We start from the raw sequence: 25,877 nt of genomic DNA on the forward strand, positions 1-25,877 counted from the left end.
TTGAAGGCTGAGTTGTTTCTGACTAAAGCCCAAGTTTCAGTGAAGCATAGACGAGGTTCTGATGAAGCTCGCTTTTGCTGGACAGTAACCCAAATGCCTGGAGGAGGGGCCAGAGAACTGGTCCAGACTCTCATGGTTCCTGGGATCAGGATCTCTCTAGAACCACCGATGATGCATGGGCTGGTCCCTCAAGGGAACCCTCCATTCCTCCTCGAAACTATCCCAGAGCCCAGGCAGAGGTATCGCAGGTACTGTGCCAGATTTAGAGCAGACTGTCATAACCAACTGCTTCTACCTCCTGGTTGTTAAAAACCCTAGGTGGAAAGACAGGTTCACCATCCACATTTTGCAACTAAAGAAATAGAGGAATAGAGAACTAAGAGACTTGTCCAGAAATAAAGGGAGAACCAAGATTAAGATTACAATCAGACTTTGACTCTAATGAATATTCCATGTTACCCTGCCCTGCACCACTGTCCCCTATCTACCTAGAAACCAATGAATTGGTGGTTTGCCAGTTGCCAGCACAATCCCTAGCACCACACTTAACCCACTGTTATCTTTTTCTTCTGCTATTATCATTTCTGTAGATTTGCACGTGTGAAAATGGACCATACGGTGGAATAAGAGAGCAGAAAGTCATCTAATCTACTCCCCAGGCTTTAAGCAGCACTGTGTCAAAACCAACCTAGATTTCCAGAATAGATCATTCTACCACCTCCTCTGAAATTTGAATGCCATCGAATGCAACCTAAGTCTATTTTCTTTTATTCTATGTTGACTGAAGACAACTATTTTCTTATTTAAAAAAACCAAAACATTAAAATTGCATTTTAAGGTTAATTGGCCATGTTAATAAGTGGCAAACTTAGGCCTCAAATAGAAGATAATAAGTAACTTGAAATGTTTGGAAAAAGATGATCTATATTTAATAAAACTCCATCAGTGAGTGAAAAGTGGCTTATTAGCATTTTCACTGTCCTGTTTCTCATAGTCTACAGTTATATTAGCAAACTTGCATTTCACTTTATGGAAACTTGTCTCCATTATGATTTAGTTCAATGGTTTCCTTCTCATACTATTTCAGCTAGGGAGTCATTTCATTATGCTGGGAAGTTTCTGAACATGTAATGTAATTAATTCCTTTAATAGGCTCCTCTTTATGGAAGACCCATTAGTAGACATCGCTGTGAATTAACATCTTAGTCCAGGAGAAAAGCTCTTTGGAGGCAACAGTGAAACAGATAAATCTTTGTTGAGAGATGTGACCAGAGGATTTAACCGCATTCCTTGTGGTTTCAGAATGACATGCGTATTCTGGGACCCACAGATAGGCAGAGATACTTGTCATTCTCAGTAATGACCTGACCACACTGATTCTTTAACATACAGAGATAGTTCTAAATGTTATAATTTCTTAGAAGAAAACATCACGGGGGTGTGCACATTGAAGGCAGGGGAATGAAGTGAAATTCTGCCCACTGGCTCATGCCTATGAAGTAAGGCTACTGGCCTTCTTTTAACTGACAAGTTAAAAGTATACTTGAAGGCTTCTGGATAACTTCTTTCTATATCAACCTACTAAGGATTGGTCTTCCCTCTGAATCTTGATGAATAGCAATGAAGTCTTTCTGTGGCAGTCTGAATATTTTCTTATATTATTTTTACATATGGTCACTGGAAGCAGATTGCTCTGGGTTCAAAATTCTGACTTTGCTATGTACTAACTGTGTGACCTTCAGCAAGTGATTTAACTTTTCTGTATCTTAGATATCTTATCCAAAATTGAGATAAAAGCAGTACCTGCTTCAGTTGCTGAAGAGGATTAAATGAATGAGCACATGTAGGTGCTTAGTGGACTGTCTGGCCTGAAGTAAGTGCCATTGATGTTGACTAGTATTGCGTTTAACTCTGCTGACTGGAGGTCCCACCACGGGCATGCAGGCCTGTAACACGAAAGCTGAAAAACTCTGACAAAGCAGAGGAGTGGGTGCCTGGGCCTGGGGAGGGTGGTCTGGCTGCAAAGGGACACAAGGGAACTTCTGGGGTGACAAAAATACTCTGTATCTTGATCACTGCGGTGGTTACCCCAGTGTAAGCTAAAAAGCATTCAAACAATTCTTTCCCTGATTATCCCATTTAATATACTAGTCCAGGCTCTAATCGCCTTACATCTGTATTAATGCAGTAGTCTCCTGGTTGATTTTTCTGTCCCTGAGCTATTTCTTCTTTAATTCCTCCTTGACGTGCCCATGCTCACTCCCATTTCTGGGGCTACTTCAACAATCATACCTAGAACAGTATATGAGCCATTTGTTTAAAAGGGAGGGAAAGAAATAAATGTGCATAAGCAAGTATGTTTGCTTGTTTATGCCTAAAATAGCTCTGGAAAGACATATGAGAAAGTGGTTATGTTAGCTCCCTATGGGGAAGGGAACTGGATGGCTGAGGGACTTGGGTGGCAGGGAGGTTTTTCTTTATATATCCTTTTGTTCTTTTTGAATTTTAAATCATGTGAATGTATTACCTAATCAAAAATAAATAAATAAAATGTAGGAAATAATAAAACCCTACCGAGTTAATTTATTCATTCAACGAATACTTTATTTTTTTTTTAATTTTTTTATTTTTTAGAGATAGAGTCTTGCTGTGTTACCCAGGCTGGTCTCAGACTCTTGGGCTCAAGCGATCCTCCTGCCTCAGCCTCCTGAGTAGCTGGGACAACAGACACACACCACCGCACCCAGCTCATTCAACAAATATTTACTGGTTATCTGTCACTTGTCAGGCACATAGCAGGGTTAGGGTGTCCACAGCCATGATTGTGTTTCATTGGCAGATCCTTCATAAACTGCACGTCACCAGCCCTGTCTGCTTGTTTAGCTTTAAAGCTTGCTTTTAGAAGATAGAAAGTCCACTGGTTAATCACAGTGGCCATGGCTGGCATCTGATTTAGGAAAAAACAAGGTCACGGTCAACTATGCTACAAAGGACCTCCCTCCACATACTGAAAAGACTTAAAAAGCTGTAGAAGTGGCAAGGGTATCAGATGATACCTCATAACTAATGTTTATCGAACATTAACTTTCTATGTGCCAGATATTCTTCTAAGTGCTTTCCCTGTATTAACTCATTGAGCTCTCACAATAGCTCTGTGAGAAAGATAATACTATTGCCCCCATTTCACAGATAAGGAAGTTGATGTACACAGATAGCAAGTAAAACATTAAAATTGTAGAGTCACACAGCTAGTAAGCAGGATGACCAGGGTTTGAACCCAGATGATGTCTAACTCTAGAACCCTGCCTTTTGGAAAAAGGATTGATAAAATGTTCCTTTGCTCTAAAATCTCTGTTGAAATTCAACTATTTGTAGAACTGTCACTGAGTTTTATAGCTGGAAGAGACTACAGTATTCAGTTTGTTCGATTCTTATCCAAATGGACAATATCTTGGACAACTAGTCTTGAACACTTCTGGTGATAAGGAACTCATTACAGCCAGAAGCAGTCACCATCTGACAGTTCTAATTGCTAACAAAAACAGTCAAATGTTGATTGTCTTCCATGTGCCAGGCAATTTGCTAGAGCATGGGGTAAAAATTCTTTAATAGGTTGAGGCCAAATCTGCATCCCTGGGATGTCTTCCCATTGGGTCTATGTTCTATGCTTTGGAACAACACAGAATGTGTCTGTGGTTACCTGCATTTTATGACAACCTTTCATAAATTTAAAGACAGCTACAAAGTTCCCTTTAAACTTTCTTCTTCCTTGTTTATTCAGTCTGTTCTCATATCACAATCCCTAGGTGAGATTCATTTTTTTAATTAACAAGCTTCTATTTTAAAATGCAAATGTGGGAGGGCAGCATATTAAGCTTTATCTGATGCTTCTTTCCCATTGGACTATCTTGAGGGAAAGGGAGTTTCAGTTTAGGGAAAGGAGTGGGCAACGTTCTGAGAACAGAGGCAATTGGAAGCATGGTTCAAGTGCTGGCCCTAGGCTTGGACAAGATGTTGATGTAGGAGCTCTGGGTAGGCAAAAAGCTGCATAGAAATCCCAAACTCCTGAGGCCAGGTGCAGTGGCTCACACCTGTAATCCCAGCACTTTTGGTGGGCAGATAGCTTGAGCCCAGGAGTTCAAGACCAGCCTGGGCAACATGGCAAAACTCCATCTCTACAAAAAAAACACAAAAATTAGCCAAGCGTAATAGCACATGTGTGTAGTCCCAGCTATTTAGGAGGAGGCTGAGGTGGGAGGATTGCTTGAGCCTGGGAAGTTGAGGCTGCAATGAGCCGAGATTGTTCCACTGCACTCCAGCCTGGGTGATAGAATGAAACCTTGTCAAAAAGAGAAGAGAAGAGAAGAGAAGAGAAGAGAAGAGAAGAGAAGAGAAGAGAAGAGAAGAGAAGAGAAGAGAAGAGAAGAGAAGAGAAGAGAAGAGAAGAGAAGAGAAGAGAAGAGAAGAGAAGAGAAGAGAAGAGAAGAGAAGAGAAGAGAAGAGAAGAGAAGAGAAGAGAAGAGAAGAGAAGAGAAGAGAAGAGAAGAGAAGAGAAGAGAAGAGAAGAGAAGAGAAGAGAAGAGAAGAGAAGAGAAGAGAAGAGAAGAGAAGAGAAGAGAAGAGAAGAGAAGAGAAGAGAAGAGAAGAGAAGAGAAGAGAAGAGAAGAGAAGAGAAGAGAAGAGAAGAGAAGAGAAGAGAAGAGAAGAGAAGAGAAGAGAAGAGAAGAGAAGAGAAGAGAAGAGAAGAGAAGAGAAGAGAAGAGAAGAGAAGAGAAGAGAAGAGAAGAGAAGAGAAGAGAAGAGAAGAGAAGAGAAGAGAAGAGAAGGAGGGGAGAGGAGGGGAGGGGAGAGGAGAGGAGAGGAGAGGGAAGAGAAGGGAAGAGAAGAGAAGGGAAAGGGAAAGGAAGGGAAGGGAAAGGGAAGGAAAGAAGGGAAGGGAAGAAGGGAAGGGAGGTAGGGAAGGGAGGAAGGGAAGAAGGGGGAAGAAGGGAAGGGAGGAAGGGAGAAAGGGAAGAAGGGAAGGGAAGGAAAGGGAAGAAGGGAAGAAGGGAAGGGAAGGGGAAGAAAGAAGGAATCCTAAGTTCCTGGAGACAAAGTGGACATGCTAAGAGTTAAAAAGCAGTCATCATGATGAACATCTGTTGAGTAGTGTGACTATATGTGTGCAGGGCTTGAATCCCCTTGCTTAAATCTCACAAAATTATGAAATAGGTGTAATTATTATTCAGATTTTACAGATTGAGTGAACTGGGGGCTAGAGAGATGAAATATTTTATCTAGAAAATGAGAACTTTTGAATTTAGCAGCCTAGGCTTTTTCTTTTCTACCTTGCTAAAAGGAAGATGAAAAACTAACTTTGCTTGCTTACCCTAGAGCCAATTGATAATTACCCATATGGAACCTCGATGCTCCAGACTTCATCAGCCTTCAGGAGTCCTGAAATACCCAAACAACCCCTTAAAATTCACACTTATCCCAGGTTTCTAAGTGTCTGAGACCCCAGGGAATGCTCTACTAGTGCCCCATAGATGTTTCTGGCTATCTCAAGCAGTCTGCCTCTCTACTCCTGCCATGGAAAAACTCATGCACTGCTGAACACCATGGCACAGGTAAGTCCAGACTAAAATGTTTAATGAGCCTGGGCATGGTGGCTCACACCTGTAATCTCAGCACTCTGGGAAACTGAGGCGGGCAGATTGCTTGAGCCCAGGAGTTTGAGACCAGCCTGGGCAACACGGTGAAACCTCATCTCTACTAAAAACACAAAAATTATCTGGGCATGGTAGCATGTACCTGTAGTTCTAGCTACTTGGGAGGCTGAGATGGGAGGATCACTTGAACCTGGGAGGTCAAGGCTGTAGTGAGCCATGATCGCACCACTATACTCCAGGTTGGGTGACAGAGTGAGACTGTCTCAAAATAAAATAAAAGTTTAATGAGACTTTACTACTAAAGGCTCTGGGGTAACATGATGGAATTATAACACAGGAAAAAGCCCTGAAGCTGAGTAAATCAGCCTATTACCAGAAACGCTGGCCAATCCCTTTCTCAACATCCTGTATTGAGCAAATCTCATGTGCAACTTCCAGCCAGGTTGCAAGGGAATAGTTTACGCCAGCCCTGCACATAGCCAGTGGTACCTGTGAGCCACCATCTACTATAAGACTGAGTTTGCTCCTCCCAGACGGTGAAACTTTAATTGCAGAGATATTGTGCACCCAAGGGGATATTATATGAGCAGATTAGCTCCTTAGTACCTCAAGTCTTGCCATTTCTAAATAGGAACTCGACTTCACCAATGGATAACCCAAGGGCCCATTAATAAAAGCTTTTTTCTTTCTAACCAAAACAATGGTGTCCTCCTCCTCTATCAAAACTGGAAATTTTATATCAAGTCTCAGCCATGACCTCAGTACACAAATCACACAGTCACACTGAAAATATTACCTTTTTTTCCTTTAAACAAACTAAAAATATCTAAAGAGAATACATTTAGGCATTTTCTCACTTGTACAGAATCTAGAATCCTACATTGTAGCAGATCTTGACTTAAGTCTTACATGCACAGTGTGTTCAGTTTCATTTTATTATTTGGGACCTCTTTCTAAATGATGATGATTACAACTGAGAATTATTTCAATATAAGATTCTGTGGAAGTCCCTAAATATCCAATACTGTTGAGTTTGAAACCATAAATTGACAATTTTAAGATACATTAAAGTTGGCTGTAATGGTTAGTGGAATTTTAAGAACACACACACAACTCTGAACTCATGTGAAAGCAACTTTGACACTGATGAACATTTCCAGCCTCTTCCTGGAAGAGGTGAGCTGGAGAATGAAAGAACCCAGACAGCAGAGGGACCTGCAAGAGGGGAAATGAAGGTGTGGTTTCACTGCCTGGCTTCAAAGGCTGGCGGCAATCATGAGCCTAACCCATGTCTTTCCAGCTAGACCAAATTTCTGTAAAGACAGAAAAACCCCAAACAGCCAAATTCAAATTTCCCCTGCATAACTTTTTATTTAATAATGTCCCAGTTTCCAACTATCATCATCTAATCTTTGTGATCACACTGATGAACCAAGCACAGTCAGGGTGAGGGAATGACCGGTCTAGAACAGCTCAGGCATCCCAGCATGGGGCCTGTTTTCATTCTTTTCACTAAAGTGTCAGCTCCTTGATGCACTTGTGTTTATTCATCCCATTACAATTAAGAACCAAAATGAATAGACTAGAAAAAATATTTCTTTCCTTCTAATAAATCATTCAGTAGATAGAACTGAATATACTCCAATATTGATAGCTGGTTGCATATTTGAGCTCTGCTGTGTAAAATCAGATAGTTCACGTTTTCACAGTTCTCAGATTCTCTTGATAACAGATCTCCTTCCCTGTGTGCCCAGCCAAGGGCACAGGCCCAGAAACTTCTCTATTGTCTCACATACACACTGCCTCAGAAACACACAGTCCACCTACTGGCAGTGAGAAAGACTGTTCAGATGGGGAAAGAGGTGTTAATAGAGATAATAAAATCACTATAGAAATTTTGTAGATAGATTCAGATTTGAGACTTTGATTTAAAGGATCTGTCAACCTTAGGCTAAGTTTACGATAATCACAAATATAGATTATGAGCTCAATTCCCCTTGAAGCAAAATAGTTCCTTTTGAAATCCAGATTAACTACTCAGTAGTGCTAATTTGCTTTGAGAGTCGTTTATAGAGTTTTTGTGAAGCTCCTCTGTGTTCAAATACCTGCAGTGAAGACAAGCCCACTAATTCACAAGGTAGCCCATTTCAAAATTTTGACAACTGACAACTGTAGAGTTAAAAAGCTCCTCTTGGGCTGGGTGTGGTGGTCCATGCCTGTAATCCTAGCACTTTGGGAGGCTGAGGTGGGTGGATTACTTGAAGTCAAGAGTTTGAGACCAGCCTGGGCAACATGACAAAACCCCATGTCTACAAAAGATACAAAAATAAGCCAGGCATGGTGGCACATGCTTGTAGTCCCAGCCAGTCCAGAGGCTGAGGTGGGAGGATCACTTGAGCCTGGGAGGTCAATGTTGCAGTGAGCTGAGATCATGCCGGGGAAAAAAAAAAAAAAAAAGCTCCTCCTTATAAATTGATCTCCTGTAGCCTTTATCAATTTGTTCTTAGACCTTCTCTCTGGAGAGACATAAACCTAATTCCTCTACTAGACAGCTAATCTCTTTATGTGATTCTCTTAAAAGAAATGATAGTGACTCAGTCTACAATTCTATCAAGGATATAATAAATCCAATACCTTTCCCCTCCTTCTTTTAGTGGTAGAGCAGGTTTTCATGAGTCCACTTAATACACTAAAAGAAGGGGGAAATGCTCCTCCTCGCTGGCAGGCCCCAGTGCTACAGTCCAATTTAAGACCCTAGTTTGGTAGGCTGCCCTAGTTAGTCAGGAATGGCTGAGAGTCTGGCATATGGCAAGGGGCAGTGCTGAACAGGCAGGCTCCCTGGGATTTTCCTACAGAGATTTACCTTAGTCTGGGTCAGAGGTCACTGGTTCTCCATTGTGTGTGTGTGTGTGTGTGTGTGTGTGTTAGAATCTGGAGAGTTTTCCACAGCGCCTGAACCTGAGAGTTTGATTTAGTAGAAATGAGGCAGGCCTAGTAATCCATATTTTAACAAGCACTCCAGTTATTGATGTTCTCACTACACTTTACATTTAGAGAAATACTGATGGTAGCAAATAAACTTTTCCTTTCTGTGTGAAAAAAGATGAGCAAAAAAAAAAAAAAAAAATCTTGTATTTTCATTTTATTTAACCATAAGTCACACACTTAACATTTAACTTATTGGTCCTATCCTTTTAAATTAAATTACTAAACCTCATTTTATAAGTTACTAAATCTCATGTTATATAAATAATAGAAATAACACTTTAAGTCATTTATTGTTGAGTTCATACTAATCATCAATTAAGTCTATCCAAATTCTTCCAGGATAAGGAGGGAACTAATAGCATCATTTGCAGGTTGCAGACTGATAAACTGAAGTGCTTGTTGGGAAATATTCAATATAGGTCTTAAGAAGAGAGCCAGGCTCCCAAATTGCAGCATGTTCCCTGTTTCAGATTGGCTAACAGAACAGGGCCTGGGGCCATAGTTGAGGGAGGGCACATTTTGGTCCCACAATTAGCTGATCAACCTTGTGACTGAGGTTAACACATAAATCACACCTGGTTAAGCACCTCCACATGCATCCTATGCAACTCTGTGGGAATTTTTAGTACAGCTAGAAAGGGATTCCAGTATACAGGTTACAACAAGTCAAAACATTTCACAGTAGCCTAAATACCTGAAGAGTTTAATTATGCAAAAAAAAAAAAAAAAAAATCCTTCTTTCCTTTGAGAACAACAGCTTCTTTCCAAAATAACTGCTGTGGTTCTTTTACAAATATAACATAAAAGGTGCCTCATCTCTAACCCAGCTTTGAAGTAATGCTATCCAGAGGCAGCCCTATTGACGTTCTTTCCTTGTGGCAAAGTGGACTCATGTCCTACCTGGCCAGTAATTTAGCACTTACTAACCGACAAAAAAATTGAGCAAACAATTTAGAAAAAGGTTTTGGTAACAGGAATTTACTTTCCTGCTAAGACAGTTTATGCATGTTTTTACAAAATAAACTTAATTTAAAATAAATGTAGAAAGAGTATTTAGCTTTCATTTTCTGTTAGGGATGAAGACCTTCACTGGTTCACTGACCTTCCTCTTCTTCCTGGAGTACTCAGAACTTTGCTGACTGCACACAAAATTCATTCTTTGAATCTGTGGGAATTACCAGAGAGAGGCACAATTCAGCAGAGATTTTGACATCTGCACAAGGCATATATAAGACAGGTAGACCAAGCATTAATCCCTAAAGCTGCATAACGGATCCAAACCTGCTTTCCTGTGGGCTGGTTTGGCCCTGCACAGAGGCCCTGCTGCCAGTATCAGAGTCTGGTATTCCAAGTTTCAGGAGCTGAGGTCCCTTGGAGGCAGCCAGTTCCTGAGACAGTTTCTTGGCTCTCTCTAGTGAATTCAACACATCCAAGCCTTGAGAGAAGGCTTGTTAAGGTGTGGGGCCAACAAGAAGCAATTAAGGTTTAGGAGAGATCTGGGGCACTGACTGCTTTAGAGGCAAATGTAATTTAAGTCCCAATTTCAGGTAGCAGAGACATACTGCCTTGTCTTTTCTATCGTATGTTCAGAATAATGAATTAAGAAGAAACATAACCTTTCTACTGAGGAGTATGTTAGTGATGAAAGGGAAGTTGGTCAGTGAAACATTATAGATATATATTTTGCCATTGAGTTTGGCTTTGGTAAAGATTTTAGAACTTATTTTTGCTTAACCAGGTGAACAATTAGATATATTATAATTTGCCAAACAATCCCTAATGCGTGGAATTCCAAGAAACACATAGAGGACATTTATATATTTTCCAGCCACTAGATGGGAGGAAAGGTTTTTCCATGTCCTATGTTTTTCACTTGTGAGAATATATAGTAGAGGTTCCAAAATTACCCCTTTTGTCCTTTGTAGGAGAGGCATGTTATTATTACTGATATGTTATTATAACAAAACAGTGGAAGTGCCAATAAAACATTTAAGTGCCATTTAGGAACAAAGATTGGGTATCAAAATGGCTAACTTAAGCACTAATTCATCCTTTAGTTTTATAAAGCAGTTGAATTTCTGATCTCAGAAACCACAAATTCCTTTTGGCTTATACTAAGACAGTAGCTATGCAAACTCTGAGAAAATATATAGAGCAGCCAGTCAAATAACTCGTTTACTTACATGTAAAAATTTGAAATGGCCTGCTCTAAAGGAAAGGAAATAGCAACATAAAAACTCAAAGTACAAAAACTAAGTTGTTATCTAGGAGATGAATTTGTTATGGTTTGACTGTAGGAAAAAGTATCTGGGAAAAGTTAGCTAGATATGTTGCTTGGCCATGCTTTCCATTCAAACCAAGCTATCCTCACCTCTATCAAATCTGGGTACACATGAAAGAAGAGAAGATGAGTGGACAAATTCTCAACTGACCAGTTGACCTGATGGTTTAATAGTTTTGTTCTCTTTTTCTTCCATTGTTCAAATAAATCAAAGTTTAATTATGAGTTGCAGAACTGTAATTTTATTGCAGTGAGTCAAAATATCTTCAATATTTCAAGGTAATATTGAACTCTCAATGGTTTATAGAAAATTAGTGGGCTGAAAAACAAGTATGTTATCAGCCAGGGGACACTTCTTAACATAGACAAATAATATATACAAACTACATAAACCAACAAATTTATCCACACAAAGGAACATTTGAGAAACATTTTTCAGGTGTATTCCAACTGGCTGAGTTTGTGTACTTGACGCCAAAACCAACAAGTCAAGCAAAGGGCCAGTAATCAGGCAGGCTAGAAAGATTATCTGGATGATCTGAACATCAGATGATCATCAAATGACTTCTAATACATTTCATATTATATTTTAAACATACAGCTTATAAGTGTTTCTCTTTTAATTATTAAGTATTTCTTGATGCAGATTAACAAGAGGCTACTATGATCTGTTTACCAATAGAGCCTCAGGAGTAGAGTATCCACATATGTATCTGAAAAAAGCCCTGAAGATATGCTTTCTGGATATGATGTTGCCCTACTTTCCATCTTTGGTTTAGTAACATATTCTCCATTTGGGAAGCCAAAAAGTAGGCTTTGCCTTAAGCACAAATAGGATAGCCAGCTGATTTAGTAGCAGTATTTGGGAAGTTCTAGAAGGGATCCCTTCTTCTAAATGACTCTTTTTAATCACTTATTCCTTTATTCACTCCCTTTAAAAATGCTTGTTACTTGAATGTTCTCCCAAGGTTCTGTCTTTGGCTGTCTTTCTCCTTATTCTCCACACCCTCCCTGAGTGATCTCATCCGCTTTTAGGAATCAATTACCAATCAAAAGCAAAGACCCCCACATTTTTGTTTACAGCCTAGATCTTCCTTCTGAACTTCAGATCTATGTGTGTATCCAACTGCCAACTAAGAGTCTCTACATGGGTATTCCAAAGAAAACTCAAGTGCAGTCTGTCCAAATTGGAATTCATCATCTGCTTCTCTAAGCCTGTTCCCAATCTTTGTTCTCACTCACCCAAGGTGTCCAAGTTAAAAATCACAGAATCATCCATGAGTACTCCATCATTCTCATGCTAGCATCTAATTAATCACTAATTCCTTTTGATCCTACCTCCTTAATAGCTCTCAAATCCATCCATTGTCCTCTATTCCCATTACTTCTTTAGTGCAGGCAAACATCATCTCTCCCAATCACTGGTCCCTACTCCCACTATGACTGCTTCTCCAGTCCATTCTCCACTCTGGAGCACAAGTTGTCTCATATGCAGATCTGACCACATCGCTCTTCTGCTTCATCAATCATCCATTAATACCTTCCCATGGACCTCAGAATAAAGTCTAGGTGCTTTATGGCCTTGGCCTATTTCTGCAGCTCCATCTTCCCCCACACTTAACCACTTGCAGTTCTAATGGGCCCTGCTTGCCCCACTCTGGACTTTACCTTTAATACCCACACCCATGCTTTGCTCCTCTCTTCCTCATTTGGCCCAGGGGCAGGTCCATAGTTTCTTCTGCCTGCTGGGCTTCCCTGACACCCCCACGGCTGTGTTCTTTTCTTACCCCTTTTGTAGCATTTACTATGCAGTATTATCAGGCCTACTTAGTAGTCTTCCCATCCAGAGTGTAAACTCCTTGAGGTTAGTGCCATTTTTTTTTTTTTTCCCTTTTTGAAATGGAGTCTTACTCTGTCACTCAGGCTACAGTATAGTGGTGCAATCTCAGCTCACTGCAACCTGCATCTCCCAGGTTCAAGCAATTTTCATGCCTCAGCCTCCCAAGTAGCTGGGATTACAGCCACCCACCACCATGCCCAGCTATTTTTGTATTTTTATTAGAGACAGGATTTTACCATATTGGACAGGCTAGTCTCAAACTCCTGACCTCAGGTGATTCGCATGCCTTGGCCTCCCAAAGTGCTGGGATTACAGGCATAAGCCACTGCGCCCAGCCCCAATATTTGCATCATCTTTGTATTCTCAGTTCCTGGCATCTGGTAGAGCTCTTTAATTATTGGCTGAATGAATGAACACATAAATGAAACTGATTTTAAGCCAGGTGATGAGCTGGGCACTAAAAACATGTCTCTAGTAATACAAAGATCAATGAGACATAGATGGTTTCCCAGAATTGAGCCTTGTAAAGGAGAGACATTAAGTACACAATTACAATATAATGCAATACAATGTAATGCCAAAATTGACATTCGGCAATTCATTCAGCAGTTATTTATTAAGTGTCAGCTATGTGCATAGCACTCTTCTAGGTGTTTGGGACATATCAGAGAACAAAAGAGATAAAAATTCCTGCCCATGAATTTTACAATCTGGCCATGTTACTTTCCAATGGCATCCATTGCTTTTAGGACAAAGTCCAAAAATGGCCTTTCATACCCCAGACATAGTTCTTTACATTTTCAGGGGGAGGGAAAGTGTCACAGACCCTGATGAAAGCTATGCACTCTCCCCTCAGAAAAATGCTCACACCTCCACTCACTAATCTACTTTGGCAGGCTGTTTGAGGGGCTACTAGACCCCCTGAGTACTTCCCAGTTAGAGTTATGACTCCTCAGGCCCTGGCTTTGCCTAGCCTCATACCTTGCTTCTCATACCTTGCTTCCTCTTGATTCCAAACCTTTGCACATGATGTTCCTTCTGCCTAAAATGTTCTTTACCCTCCACTGCCCTCCCTTTTTGCCAGTTGATTCCTACTCATTCTTCAGATCTCAGATAAAAAAAAATATTTCCTCAGAGAAACTCTTTCCATCCCAAATAAGTTAGGTCGCCCAATCATAGAACTATGTGGAGTTCTAGGAGATTAGGAACATGCATGTGTTGGTTACATTTGTATCACTAATATCTAGCAAGTGCCTTGACATAGTAAAAGCTCAGTAAATACTTTCTGATGAATGAATTTTCAAAGAGCACTCTGCTTGCAGGGTAGAAATGTATTGGAGACATCAAGCAGATACAGTCTGTTATAGTGGTACACAGATGGTAACTTGCATGGCAGTGGAGATGGAGAAAAGTTAAAATTGAGAGATATATTTGGGAGGTGGACTCAGAAGGATGGCCAGTTGGATATCATGGTAAGAGAGAGATAGATGGGTCAATAATAACTTCCCTGTTTCTAGTTTGGTTAACTGCATGGATGGAGGTGCTGTTCTCTCAGGTTGAGAAGAATGGGAGTTTTGAACCTGTTGAGTTTGGAGTGCCTACAAAACCTCCACGTGGACACGTTGAATTGGTAGCTATACGTAGAAGTCTGAAGTTCAGGAAAGAGGTCTGGGTTGGAGATGTAAATTTGAAAGTCATAAGCATAAGGAGGATAATTAATGCCATGGGTGTGGGAGAGTTTGCTTATTGAAAGATCAGAGTGTGGGAAGGGAAAGAGATCAGGACATAGCCTAAGGAAATCCAACATCTAGAGATTAGTTAGAGGATGAGCCAACAAAGGAGACTGAGAAAGAGAGAGATAAAAGAAGATTAGCAGACTGTAATGTTGAGAAAGCCAGGGGAAGGGGGTTTTAAGGAGAGGGAGTGGAAAAATTAAAAGATGGTAGTCAACAGTGGCAGGTGTTGCTGAGAGGGCAAGGAAGATGAGGACTCAAATATGTCCACTTGATTTCACCACATGGGGTTTACTGAGTGCATTGGATTGGTGAGGGTGGAAGTCACTTTGAAGTCATGTGAAGAGCGAATAAAAGATTAAAGAAATTGAGACAAGTACACAAAGTTTTATAGAAGTCAAGAGGGAGTGACCAACTCAGGCTTGGGAATTTAGAGAAGGCTCCTTAGAAGAGAGACATTGAGCTGAGTATTGAAGGAAGAGCAGCAGTTCACCAGACTGGAAATGGTGGTGGGAGCAGGGGGAGGTTATTCTAGGCAGAAAGTTCAATATGTTTAAAGACAATGAAATGTGAAAAGACATGGAAAATACATGAGATGGTGGGAAATGTCCCTTTATTAGATTGACTCTCAGGGTTAGGTATTATGCATTCAACATACTCCTGTTAAAAATGCAAATTCCCCTGAAATTTTTACTCAATATGATATTAGTGTAAGTAAATTTACCAAGTGGTCTCCAAGTGTCAGCCTACCAAAAGCAGAACCTCACAGGCTTTGGAAAAAGGACAGATATGTTGTGACACAGAAAGGGCAGTTCAGGGCACAGTACTTGTTTTGTGTGAGGAGGTAGACCTGCACGGGGAACCAAGGGAGAGGGCAGCCCCAGGCAGCCAGGAAATATAATGAGGTTTTGTGCCTGGGGTGAGTGTAGTGAATTTTGCTCACTTCAAAATTATTTTTCAAGTAAGATCTGGCAAAATGTTTTCTCTTGAGAAAACCAGTCCTCACCAGTATAAATTTGTAGTTAAGTTTATGTCTAGAATCTTTGGATTTGGCAGTTTCCAGATCAAAGACTTCTATGGTTCAAAGGATCTATGTCCCTAAAAGTAAGTTATATCACTGATGTTTTGATTCACTTAACATTTGTATTTTTGGCACAATGAAAGGGAGATCAACAGTAATTATAAAATAAATGCCGTTAATATAAATGCAGTTTATGCTAACATTGTGATGAATAAGCAGTAAGAAAGCAAATGCTTTGAGAGAATACTTACCTTCAACACCAGTGGAGCTGTAAGCTTTCTTGATATGTTGGTACAGTAAAGGAAAGAAAGGAGTAAAACATGACAAGAATTATCCAAGTTTATGGTAACGCCATTGACCAAGGTTACAAATAGAAGAAGTTGATGGAGTGGGAAGCGGGAGCATGATGGGGAAGATAGATGGAGAAATAATTGACTCTGTTTATAAGATTCTGAACTGGATGTGAGATACCCAAATGAAGATGTTCACCAGGCATTGACTATGTGAGCTGGATCTAAGGATGGAGGAAATCACATCAAGAGCACACTGGGAAATGTCTCATGTTTTACTGGGACTTGTGAGGGGTTTGCCCATTCAATTAATTTCTTATCTTCTGTAGTTTGTGACCAGAGTTCTGGACCATGACTATCTCTATTTAGGAGGTAAATGTGTATTCTTCTTAGGCTCATAATCAGATATTTCCATTTATCTTCAAAAGTTATTACGTAAGTTCTCCCTTACCCCCTTCTCTAAGGTATCATATGACTTTAAAAGTTTTATAATTAATTCATTTATTTGACAAATGTTTTTTGAGCACCTTCTCTGTGCCAGACATTGTGTTAAACACTAAAGATACAAAGCTGATCAAGACACTTCATGTCCTCAAAGAAGGCCTGGTACAGGGAAACAAACAGGTTACAGAGGAAATGACAGAGTCATGTATAGGGTACAGCAGGGGTTCCAAAAAGATCTTATCAGTTCTTTCTGAGGAGGCCTGGCAAGGCTTCAAAGGGGATATGAAGCTTGAACTAAGTAATGCAAGATGAGCAGACATTCACCAGGCAAACAGCATTAGGAAATGGGGTTGCAAATAACATATTTTAGACAGAAGGAGTACAGGTACAGGGATATAAAGCAGGATACCTCTGGGGAATTGGGTATAGTTCAATGGGGCTAACAGGAAGGGTGTGGGAATGGTGGGCTAGGTCAGACAATGTCATTCTTTAAAGTTTGGACTTTGTAATGGGAGTTTGTAATGGAATACCCTGAAGGGTTCCAAGAGTAGGTCTGTTTTAGAAAGATCCCTATGGCAGCAGTGTGAAGGGTGGATTGAAGAGGAGTAAGATGAGAAGCAATGAGGCTACTTCAGAAAAGGAATGATCTGAGCAAGACCAAAAGCCACAGTAAAGTCAGAGGGAGAACATTAAAAGGATAAAGGGCTCAGCAGAGACAGAATGAATGCCTGAACCTGAGCCCTACCATGACTTGATCATTAATTGGAATAAGCACAGGTATAGGAAAGGAAAGAAAGGAGTAAAACATGACAAAAATTACCCAAGTTTCTGGTAATGCCAGTGACCAAGATGGGAAATAGAAGTTGAGGGAGTAGGAGGTAGGAACATGGTAAGAAGGATGGATGAAGAAACAACTGACTCTGTTTTCAAGATTCCGAGTTGGAATGAGATATCCAAATGAAGATGTTCACCAGGCATTGACTATGTGATCTGGAGCTAAGGATGAAGGAAATTGCATCAAGGGCATATATCAAAAGAAGTATTCACTTGGACAAAAGAAAGAATATTACTTCTTCTGAGGTCCAAAGGAATGAGGTAAAGTGGATACCGATATAGGTAAACATTTAAATATGAGAGCAAAATGTTGAATGATTTATGTTTCATGGCCTTAATTATTTCTATGAAGTAGAGTTTAGGTCATCTGCCTAGAAAGGGAGTAAATTGGTGTTGGGTGGCACTTAAAACACTTAAGTGGTAAAAGTATAAAATGGTCATTTGGACAATGGGAAAAGCAGTTGATCATAGATTTGTAAAAATAATGTAGACTTTTACTTAGGATCCAGATAGCTTTAAGACATAATACCTTCAAATTAAACATTTGAATGCTTACAACATATTATATACTAAAAAATTCTATATGTTATGTCATTTATTCTTCACAATAACTGTGTGTGATGGGAGGGGGAGCGTTTATTCTTCTTGTACAGATGTAGAAACTGAAGCTCAGAGAAGTGAAATGACTTATCCAGTTCACACATTTAGTAAGTGCAAGTTTTGAACCCAGGTCTCCTGATTTCAAGTTTAGTGCTCCTTAAAATTTGTTTCTTCAACCCAAAGGGGAAAACAAGGTAAGAAATTATAGAATGGTCTATAAGAATTCTTTGTAGCATCCTTAAGCTTCTATTTGGGGTTGATCTTTCCTTGGGCACAGCCTATTGGGACTTCAAACTAAACAAAACCAAAGTCAAATTTATTGTTTTTCCTTTGTAACCAATTTTTCCTCATGACTCTACAATTTCTGTAAATCATCATTTCCCAGTCATCAAAGGTGGAAAACAGTCACCTTAGATTCATCCCTTGTTTCCTAATGCCTACACAGTGTTCTTGTAATGAGTAAATGGAATAGCACAGATAGAGAACTCGGTATAACCTCTCACATGTGCAAGTCATTCAGTGACTGACAGTTATCGTAATTCCTACTGCCACAGGAATCCCCAGCTCCAGGCAAATTGGATACTTGTGGTACACTGAAAAACAGGCCCCAAAAGATGTCCATGTCCTAAATTCTGGAGCCTGTGAATGTGACCTTACATGGCAAAAATATAAAAGGGGGACGTCTCTACAGATGTAATAAAGGATCTTGAAATGGAGAGTTCTTCTTAATTATCCAGGTGGACCCTAAATGTAGTCATATGTATCCTTGTAAGACAGAGGCAGTGGGAGATGTGAACACAGGCAGAAGAGAAGAAAATGTGACAATAGGGTCAGAGACTATTGTGACCAGGAATACCAGCAGCTACTAGAAGCTGGATGAGGCAAAGAATAGAACTTCTCTTAGAGCCCCAGAGGGAGTATGGCTCTACTGACATCTTGATTTCAGGCCACTGATACTGCTTTTGGACTTCTGGCCTCTAGAATTGTGAGAGAATACATTTTTGTTGTTTTAAACCACCAAACTTGTAATTTATTACAGCAACCAAGGGAACTAATCCTCCAAACATACCACATTCTTTTCCCTCTTCTCTATTTCCTCTAGATTTAAGAAAACAGAAATCTTCCATTACTTTCTTTCTTTTAAATTTTGAATAATTCCTTCAAGGCCAATGTCTAACAGTACTTCATCCACAAACCCTCTCTTGCTCTTTTAATCTGACATGAACTTTCTTTCTAATGAATATCCACACTACATTTTTGTAACTGAATGTTTCTGACAACATAAATATTTGTAAACAAATTGCCCTATACCTGGGATTGGATTTTTATTTAGGAATTCATGTGTATTAATTTTATGGCCTTTTGCCTCTCTGCAATGCTTTACACAATGTCTTTCACACAGTAGGTATCAATAATTCTTTGCTACACTACCTCTACTACTTACAAAAGTGTTCAGTTACACAGTTATTCATACATTCAAAAGCCGTACTGTCTAATATGATAGCTATTAGCTACATGTGGCCATTTATATTTAAATTAATCAAAATGAAATAAAACTTAAAATTTACTTCCTCAGTTGCATTAGCCACATTTCTGGTGCTCAATAGCCACATGTGATGAGTGGCTATTTGACATCACAGATATAGAACATTTTTATTATCACAGGAAGTTCTATTGGACAGAGCTATTCTACATGATAATCTTGAATATTATACAAGTAAATAGAAATTTTATTAGGGATTATGGTGATAATAGGAATATAGATACTAGAAATAATGTTTCCTCAAAACACGAAGGCATATTATTATAAAAATGTTGTTTCCCAAGATTGATTCATCAAATAAAAGTAATCTCAATAAAAATTCCAATAATATGTCTGTTGGAACTTGTTAGGCTGATTCTAATAGTCATGTGAAAGAGAAAATATGTGGGAAAACCTTAAAAAGAAAGAATAATGAAAAAGAAGAATAATGAGGGGAATAATAATAATAAAGAGAATAAAGAAAAAGAAGAATAATGAAGAATAAAGAAAAAGAATAATAATAAATATAAAGGGAATAAAGAAAAAGAAGAATAATGAGGGGAAACAGTTACCCTTCCAGATATTAAAAGCTACTATAAAATCAAGGTAATTAAAAATTATATCACAAGAGTAGATATATGGATCAGTGAAATAGAAGAGAAAATCTAAACACAAGCCTATGCTTTAGTTTATGAAAAAGGTGGCATTTCAATTAGCAGGGAAAGGGCAGACTATTCAGGTGGTACCAATAAAATGGGAAAAAGTTATCATACTGGGGGAAATATCCCAGCTAACTTAAGGAAACAAATGTATAAACCCAAACTACAAATCTAGTAAAACAAAATATAGAAAACATTACGTATAACTTTAGCATTGGGAAGACCCTCTTAAGTAAAATATAAAATGTATAAAATGGGGATAGCATTAGGAGATATACCTAATGTAAATGACAAGTTAATGGGTGCAGCACACAAACATGCACATGTATACATATGTAACAAACCTGCACGTTGTGCACATGTACCCTAGAACTTAAAGTATAATAATAATTTTTAAAAAGTAAAAAAAAAATGTATAAAATGATGAGACCATGGAAAGACATCTGCATTCATAGATTGAAAGACAATATGGTTAAGATGTCAATACTACCCAAAGCAATCTACAGACTCAACACAATCTTTGTCAAAATCCCAATAAAATTTTTTGCAGAGATAGAAAAACCCATTCTAAAATTTATGTGGGATCTCAAGGATCTCCAAATGGCCAAAACAATCTTGAATAAGAAAAACAAAGTTGGAGGTCTCACATGTCCTGATTTCAAAGCTTACTACAAACCTACAGTAATCAGAACAGTGTGGTACTGGCATAAAGACAGGCATATAGACCAATGGAGTAGAGTAAAGAGCCCAGAAATAAACCTTCATGTATATGGTCAAATGATTTTCAACAAATGTGCCAAGAACATTCAATGAGGAAAGATAGTCTTTTCAACAAATGCTGTTAAGAAAACGGAATATCCATATGCAAAAGAATTAAGTTGGACCTTTATCTTAGATCATACACAAAAGTTAACTGAGAAAGGATCAAAGACCTAAACTTAAGAGCCAAAACTATAAAACCCTTAGAAGAAAATATAAGGAAAATCTTCGTAACATTGGAGTTAACAAGGATTTCTTAGATATGACACAAAAAACAAAGGCAAAAGAAAAAATAGGTAAATTGGACTTCAAAATTTAAACTTTTGTGCATCAAAGAATGCTATTATCAAGGAGGCAACCCATGGAATGAGAGAAAATATTTGCAAATCATATATCTGATAACGGATTAATCTCCAAAATATATAAAGCATTCCTACAACTCAACAACAACAAAACAACACTGATTTTAGTGGGTATGGTGGTTCACACTTGTAATCGCAGCTATTCAGGAGGCTGAGGCAGGAGGATCGCCTGAGCCCAGGAGTTTGAGACCAGCCTGGGCAACATAGTGAGACCCTGTCTCTTAAAATACAAACAAACAAAAAAACAAACAAAATCCTGAGTTTAAGATGGGCAAAAGACTTGAAGAGACATTTCTCTAAATAAGATATGCAATTAGCCAATAAGCACATGAAAAGATGCTCAATATCACTATCATCAGAGATGCAAATTAAAGCCACAAAGATATACCACTTCATACTCATTATAATAGTTATTATTAAAAAAAACCCAGAAAATAACAAGTTGGGGATGATGTGGAGAAATTGGAACACTTGTGCATTGCTGGTAGAAATGTTAAATGGTGCAGCTGCTATGGAAAATAGTAGGGCAATTCTTCAAAAAATTAAAAATAGAATTACCATATTATCCAGCAATTCCACTGCTGGGTACATACCCAAAAAGACTGAAAGCAGGAACTTGAACAAGTATTTGTACACCCATGTTCATAGCAGCATTATTCACAATAGCCAAAAGGTAGAAACAACCCACCTGTCCATCAATAGATGAATGGATAAACAAAATATGGTATATACATACAATGGAAGATTTTAAAAGGAAGCTTTAAAAGGAAGGATATTCTGATACATGCTCAAACATGGATGAACCTTGAGGACATTATGCTAAGTGAAATAAGCCAGTCAAAAAAGAGCAAATATTATATAATTCCACTTGTATAAGGTATATAGATTAGTCAAATTCATAGAGACAGAAAATAGAATGATGATTGCCAGGTGCTATGGGGAGAGGGAGATGAGGAGTTATTGTTTAATGGGGATAGTTTCAGTTTGGGAAGATGAAAAAACTTCTGGAAATGGATAATGGTGACAGTTGCACAACAATGTGAATACACTTAATGCCACTGAACTGTACCCTTAAAAATTGTTAAAATGGCAATTTATATATTCTGTATATTTTACCACAATAAAAAATCAACACAAAAAGAAAAATAAAAAAAAAGAAAAACAAAAGTCAGCACATGGCCGGGCATGGTGGTTTATGCCTGTAATCCCAGAACTTTGAGAGGCTGAGGCAGGCAGATTAGTTGAGCCCAGTGGTTTGAGAACAGCCTGGGCAACATGGAGAAACCCCATCTCTACAAAAAATTTTAAAAATTATCTGGGTGTGGTGGCACATGCCTGTAATCCCAGCTACTCAGGAGGCTGATGTGGCATAAGATTGCTTGTACCCAGGAGGCAGAGGTTGAGGTGAGCCAAGATCATGCCACTGCACTGTGGCCTGGGCAAGAGAGTGAGACCTTGTCTCAAAAAAAAAAAAAACAAAAAAAGAAAAGAAAATCAGCACATGATTTATAAAAATGATGAAACCATAAAAAATAAGCATCTTTTCTTAGGTAATACAATCTTTGAACAGGACTATATCCAGATAATCAAAAACTTCAATTATCTTCTGGCCCCCTAGGTATCTATCCTAGAGAAATGCTTCCATATATGCACAAAGAGTCATGTTCAAGGACATTCCTGAAGCAATGTTCCTAAGAAAAAGTAAAAACTTAAATGTTCATCAATATCAAAAACTTGAAATAAACCTAGAACACTTTAATACTAAGGATTACTATGCCACAGTTAAAAAGAATGAGGCTCATTTAAGTATACTGATAGGGAAAAATCTATAAGACGTATATTGAGTGAAAAAAGTAAGTTTAAAAAAAGGACAATATTATTGCATTTGTGATTTTAAGATGTCCACAAATCGCCGGGCGTGGTGGCTCACGCCTGTAATCCCAATACTTTGGGAGGCAGAGGCGGGCAGATCACCTGAGGTCAGGACCAGCCTGGCCAACATGGTGAAACCCTGTCTCTACAAAAATACAAAAATTAGCCAGTCATGATGGTGGGTGCCTGTAATCCCAGCTACTCTAGAGGCTGAGGCAGGAGAATCGCTTGAACCCAGGAGGCAGAGGTTGCAGCGAGCTGAGATTGCGCCACTGCACTCCAGCCTGGGCGACAGAGCAAGACTCTGTATCAAAAGAAAAAAAAAAAAAAGATGTCCACAAATCAAATGTTTGCATATATATACCTATATACAGTACTGCCTAATAGAAATAGAATGCAAGACACAACTACACACCAAATAAATAATTTTAAACTCGAACCATATTTTAAAAAATAAGAAGAAACTGATTAAATTAAAATTTAATATTTAATTTAACCCAATATATTAAAAACTATCATTTTAATATGTGAATATTAAAATTATGGAGATATTTTTATGTTCGTTTTTTGCAGTACATCCTCACACTCCAGCGTATATTTTATACCTGCATCTCAATTCAAACTAGCCACATTTCAAGTGCTCAATAGCTGCATGTGGCTAGTGGCTGCCATATTAAACAACATATCGTGTATGTGTGTGTGTATTTTGAGACAGGGTCTCGCTCTGTCATCTAGGCTGGGTTGCAGTGGTGCCATCCATGGCTTACTGTCACCTTGACCTCCCCATCTCAGATAATCCTCCCACCTCAGCTTCCTGAGTACCTGGGACTACAGGCACACACCACCATGCCCAGCTAATTTTTGTATTTTTGGTAGAGACAGGCTTTCACCGTATTGCCCACGCTGGTCTCAAACTGCTGGACTCAAGTTATTGGCCCACGCCAACCTCCCAAAGTGCTGGGACTACAGATGTGAGCCACCATGCCCACCCTGTGTGTGTATTTTAAATGTAAAGGAAAAGGTATGGAATATCCTCATTGGCAGTTTTTGAACTATCTATGAGAATGTATTCATGTGTAAATTGTATTCAATATAATCAAACTTAAATTAAAAATATGAAGTTTCATATCAATGTGTTTATTGTTTAAATTGTGTTTTCTATTACTTGACATGGTTATAATAATCAACATGTTTATTACTTCAATCTCTTTTATCCCCTTTATTTCAAAGTGATAAAAAATGTTATTGTAAAAATCTTTTTATTTGCAATCTTGCTTTATTTGCAACGGTAAAAAAGAACATTTTATAAAATAATGTTTATTTGGCTTTTAAAAATTATAAAATATTCTAAAATATTATTAAATGCTTTTCAATAGAAAAATGTCAGTTACTTTCTTACTTTCAAATGCCTGAGTAAATAATTATGAATTCTGTGGTAGTTAAAGGTGGATACATTAAATACATGAACACGCTCAAGCGCATACTTGAAGTAATTATAAAAATGAAAAAGTTGTTTCTTGGTTTGTGGCATGAATAGAGGAAATTTACAGGCAATGACATGATGGTGTCATTAGATGTACTAAAGTTTGACATACGTTTGCTGATTCTTCAAAAAAGAGATGAACAGATAATAGATACAGAATTGGAAATGCAATACCCTGCTTCTCACAGACTTGCTATGTAGGTCATTTGCTTGAACATGAGCCTCTATAAGTGCTTTAGCAGGTGTTGAGAGGAACATAGCATAACTGTAAGTACAGAAATGACTATAGAGATAGGTCCCATAAAATATCAGAAAAAGACCACTTTGATATGAAAATTGTCTAAGAGGGAAGATCTCTATTGGTGCAATATCTAAACCTCAGGTCATAATTGCTTACTCTTGCTGGCAGGAAGGAGCGACCAAAGTAGACTACACTTAGGAACTCTGGCATCCCCAGTAAAGTTCCTCCATACAAGGCAGAGGCAGAGTTGCAAGATACAGTCACTAAGAAGTCAGATTTTCCCTTTAAATTGACCCTAAATTCAATTGAAGAGAAATAGAAAACCCCTAAAGAGAAGTAGTTGAGTGTTTAGAGAAAGGATAAGTTTTACATGAGGGGCACACACCTAAACTTAAGTTTCATATTTATCCAGGAAATGATGAAACATTTTTAAAATTTCTAACACAAAATGAGAATAATCATACCTCTCCTCTTCCTGATCTAGCTTTGAAAAAATATATTCAAACACTTTGCTGTAATTAACAGAATTTTCTACAGCATCAATTTAGTTCAAGTATAGTTATTTAATTGCTTCCATTTTTGTTAGTTTTATATATCTGTTTCAACGGCTAATACATTTACATAATATGCAATTCAAAAGGTAATATACAGGTATATAGTGAAACTCTCCCTGCTGTCCCAGAACCATTCAAGTCCCCTTCTAAAAGACAACCACTGTTACCAGTTTCTTTTACATCCTTGCAAAAACCATCTGTACTGTTGTCATTTCAAAATCAACTGCATCACTAAAAACTTAAAACTGGTATAAAATTCATGATATCACTCTCTTCAAGTTGTTTTATTAAATCTGGGCTAGGCCCGGCCACAGTAAGAGTAAATGAGGAAATGGAGGGTTGTGACCAAGTAACAGACCTATCTGCAGCGCCACTCTTGGTCTTTTATGGAGGTGAGCTTTCTTCCCATTCCTCCAGTTATTCTCCCCATGTAGAGAATACGTATTTTCCTCCTGACTAAAGAAAATGAAAGAAAACCAAAGAATGGAAAGGTAAAAGAAGAGGGCCAGGCAAACAGAAGATTCAAGGCACCATGCTAAGTGCTATGGTGGTGATAAGGGCAGGGCACAATGGCAGCAGAACAGCAGGGGTGGGCAGTAGAGTTCAAGGTAGTAAGGAACACAGATATGTAAACAACAAACTCTAACATCCAACACAGGTAGGATGAAGTCAGGGCTAAATAAAGATACAAGCCGTAGGCTGTAAGAATGTGGATGGAAAAGAATGGAGAGAGGGACTTCATA

At 38.6% G+C, this 25,877-nt stretch overlaps 1 protein-coding gene across 4 annotated transcripts in view; it reads right to left on the reverse strand.

Moving 5' to 3' along the window:
• Nucleotides 1–8,778: 8,778 nt before the first annotated feature.
• HORMAD2 (HORMA domain containing 2) overlaps nucleotides 8,779–25,877 on the reverse strand; it is a 91,269-nt gene continuing 74,170 nt past the window's right edge. For all 4 annotated transcript variants that reach the window (XM_025399073.1, XM_025399070.1, XM_025399072.1 and 1 more), the window contains one exon: nucleotides 8,779–9,804. In XM_025399073.1, the coding sequence (XP_025254858.1) occupies nucleotides 9,700–9,804 (105 nt within the window). In that variant the 3' untranslated portion in view covers nucleotides 8,779–9,699. The remainder of the gene's footprint in view (nucleotides 9,805–25,877) is intronic.

The sequence above is a fragment of the Theropithecus gelada genome, chromosome 10 (genome assembly GCF_003255815.1).
Source record: "Theropithecus gelada isolate Dixy chromosome 10, Tgel_1.0, whole genome shotgun sequence".
Taxonomy (NCBI): domain Eukaryota; kingdom Metazoa; phylum Chordata; class Mammalia; order Primates; family Cercopithecidae; genus Theropithecus; species Theropithecus gelada.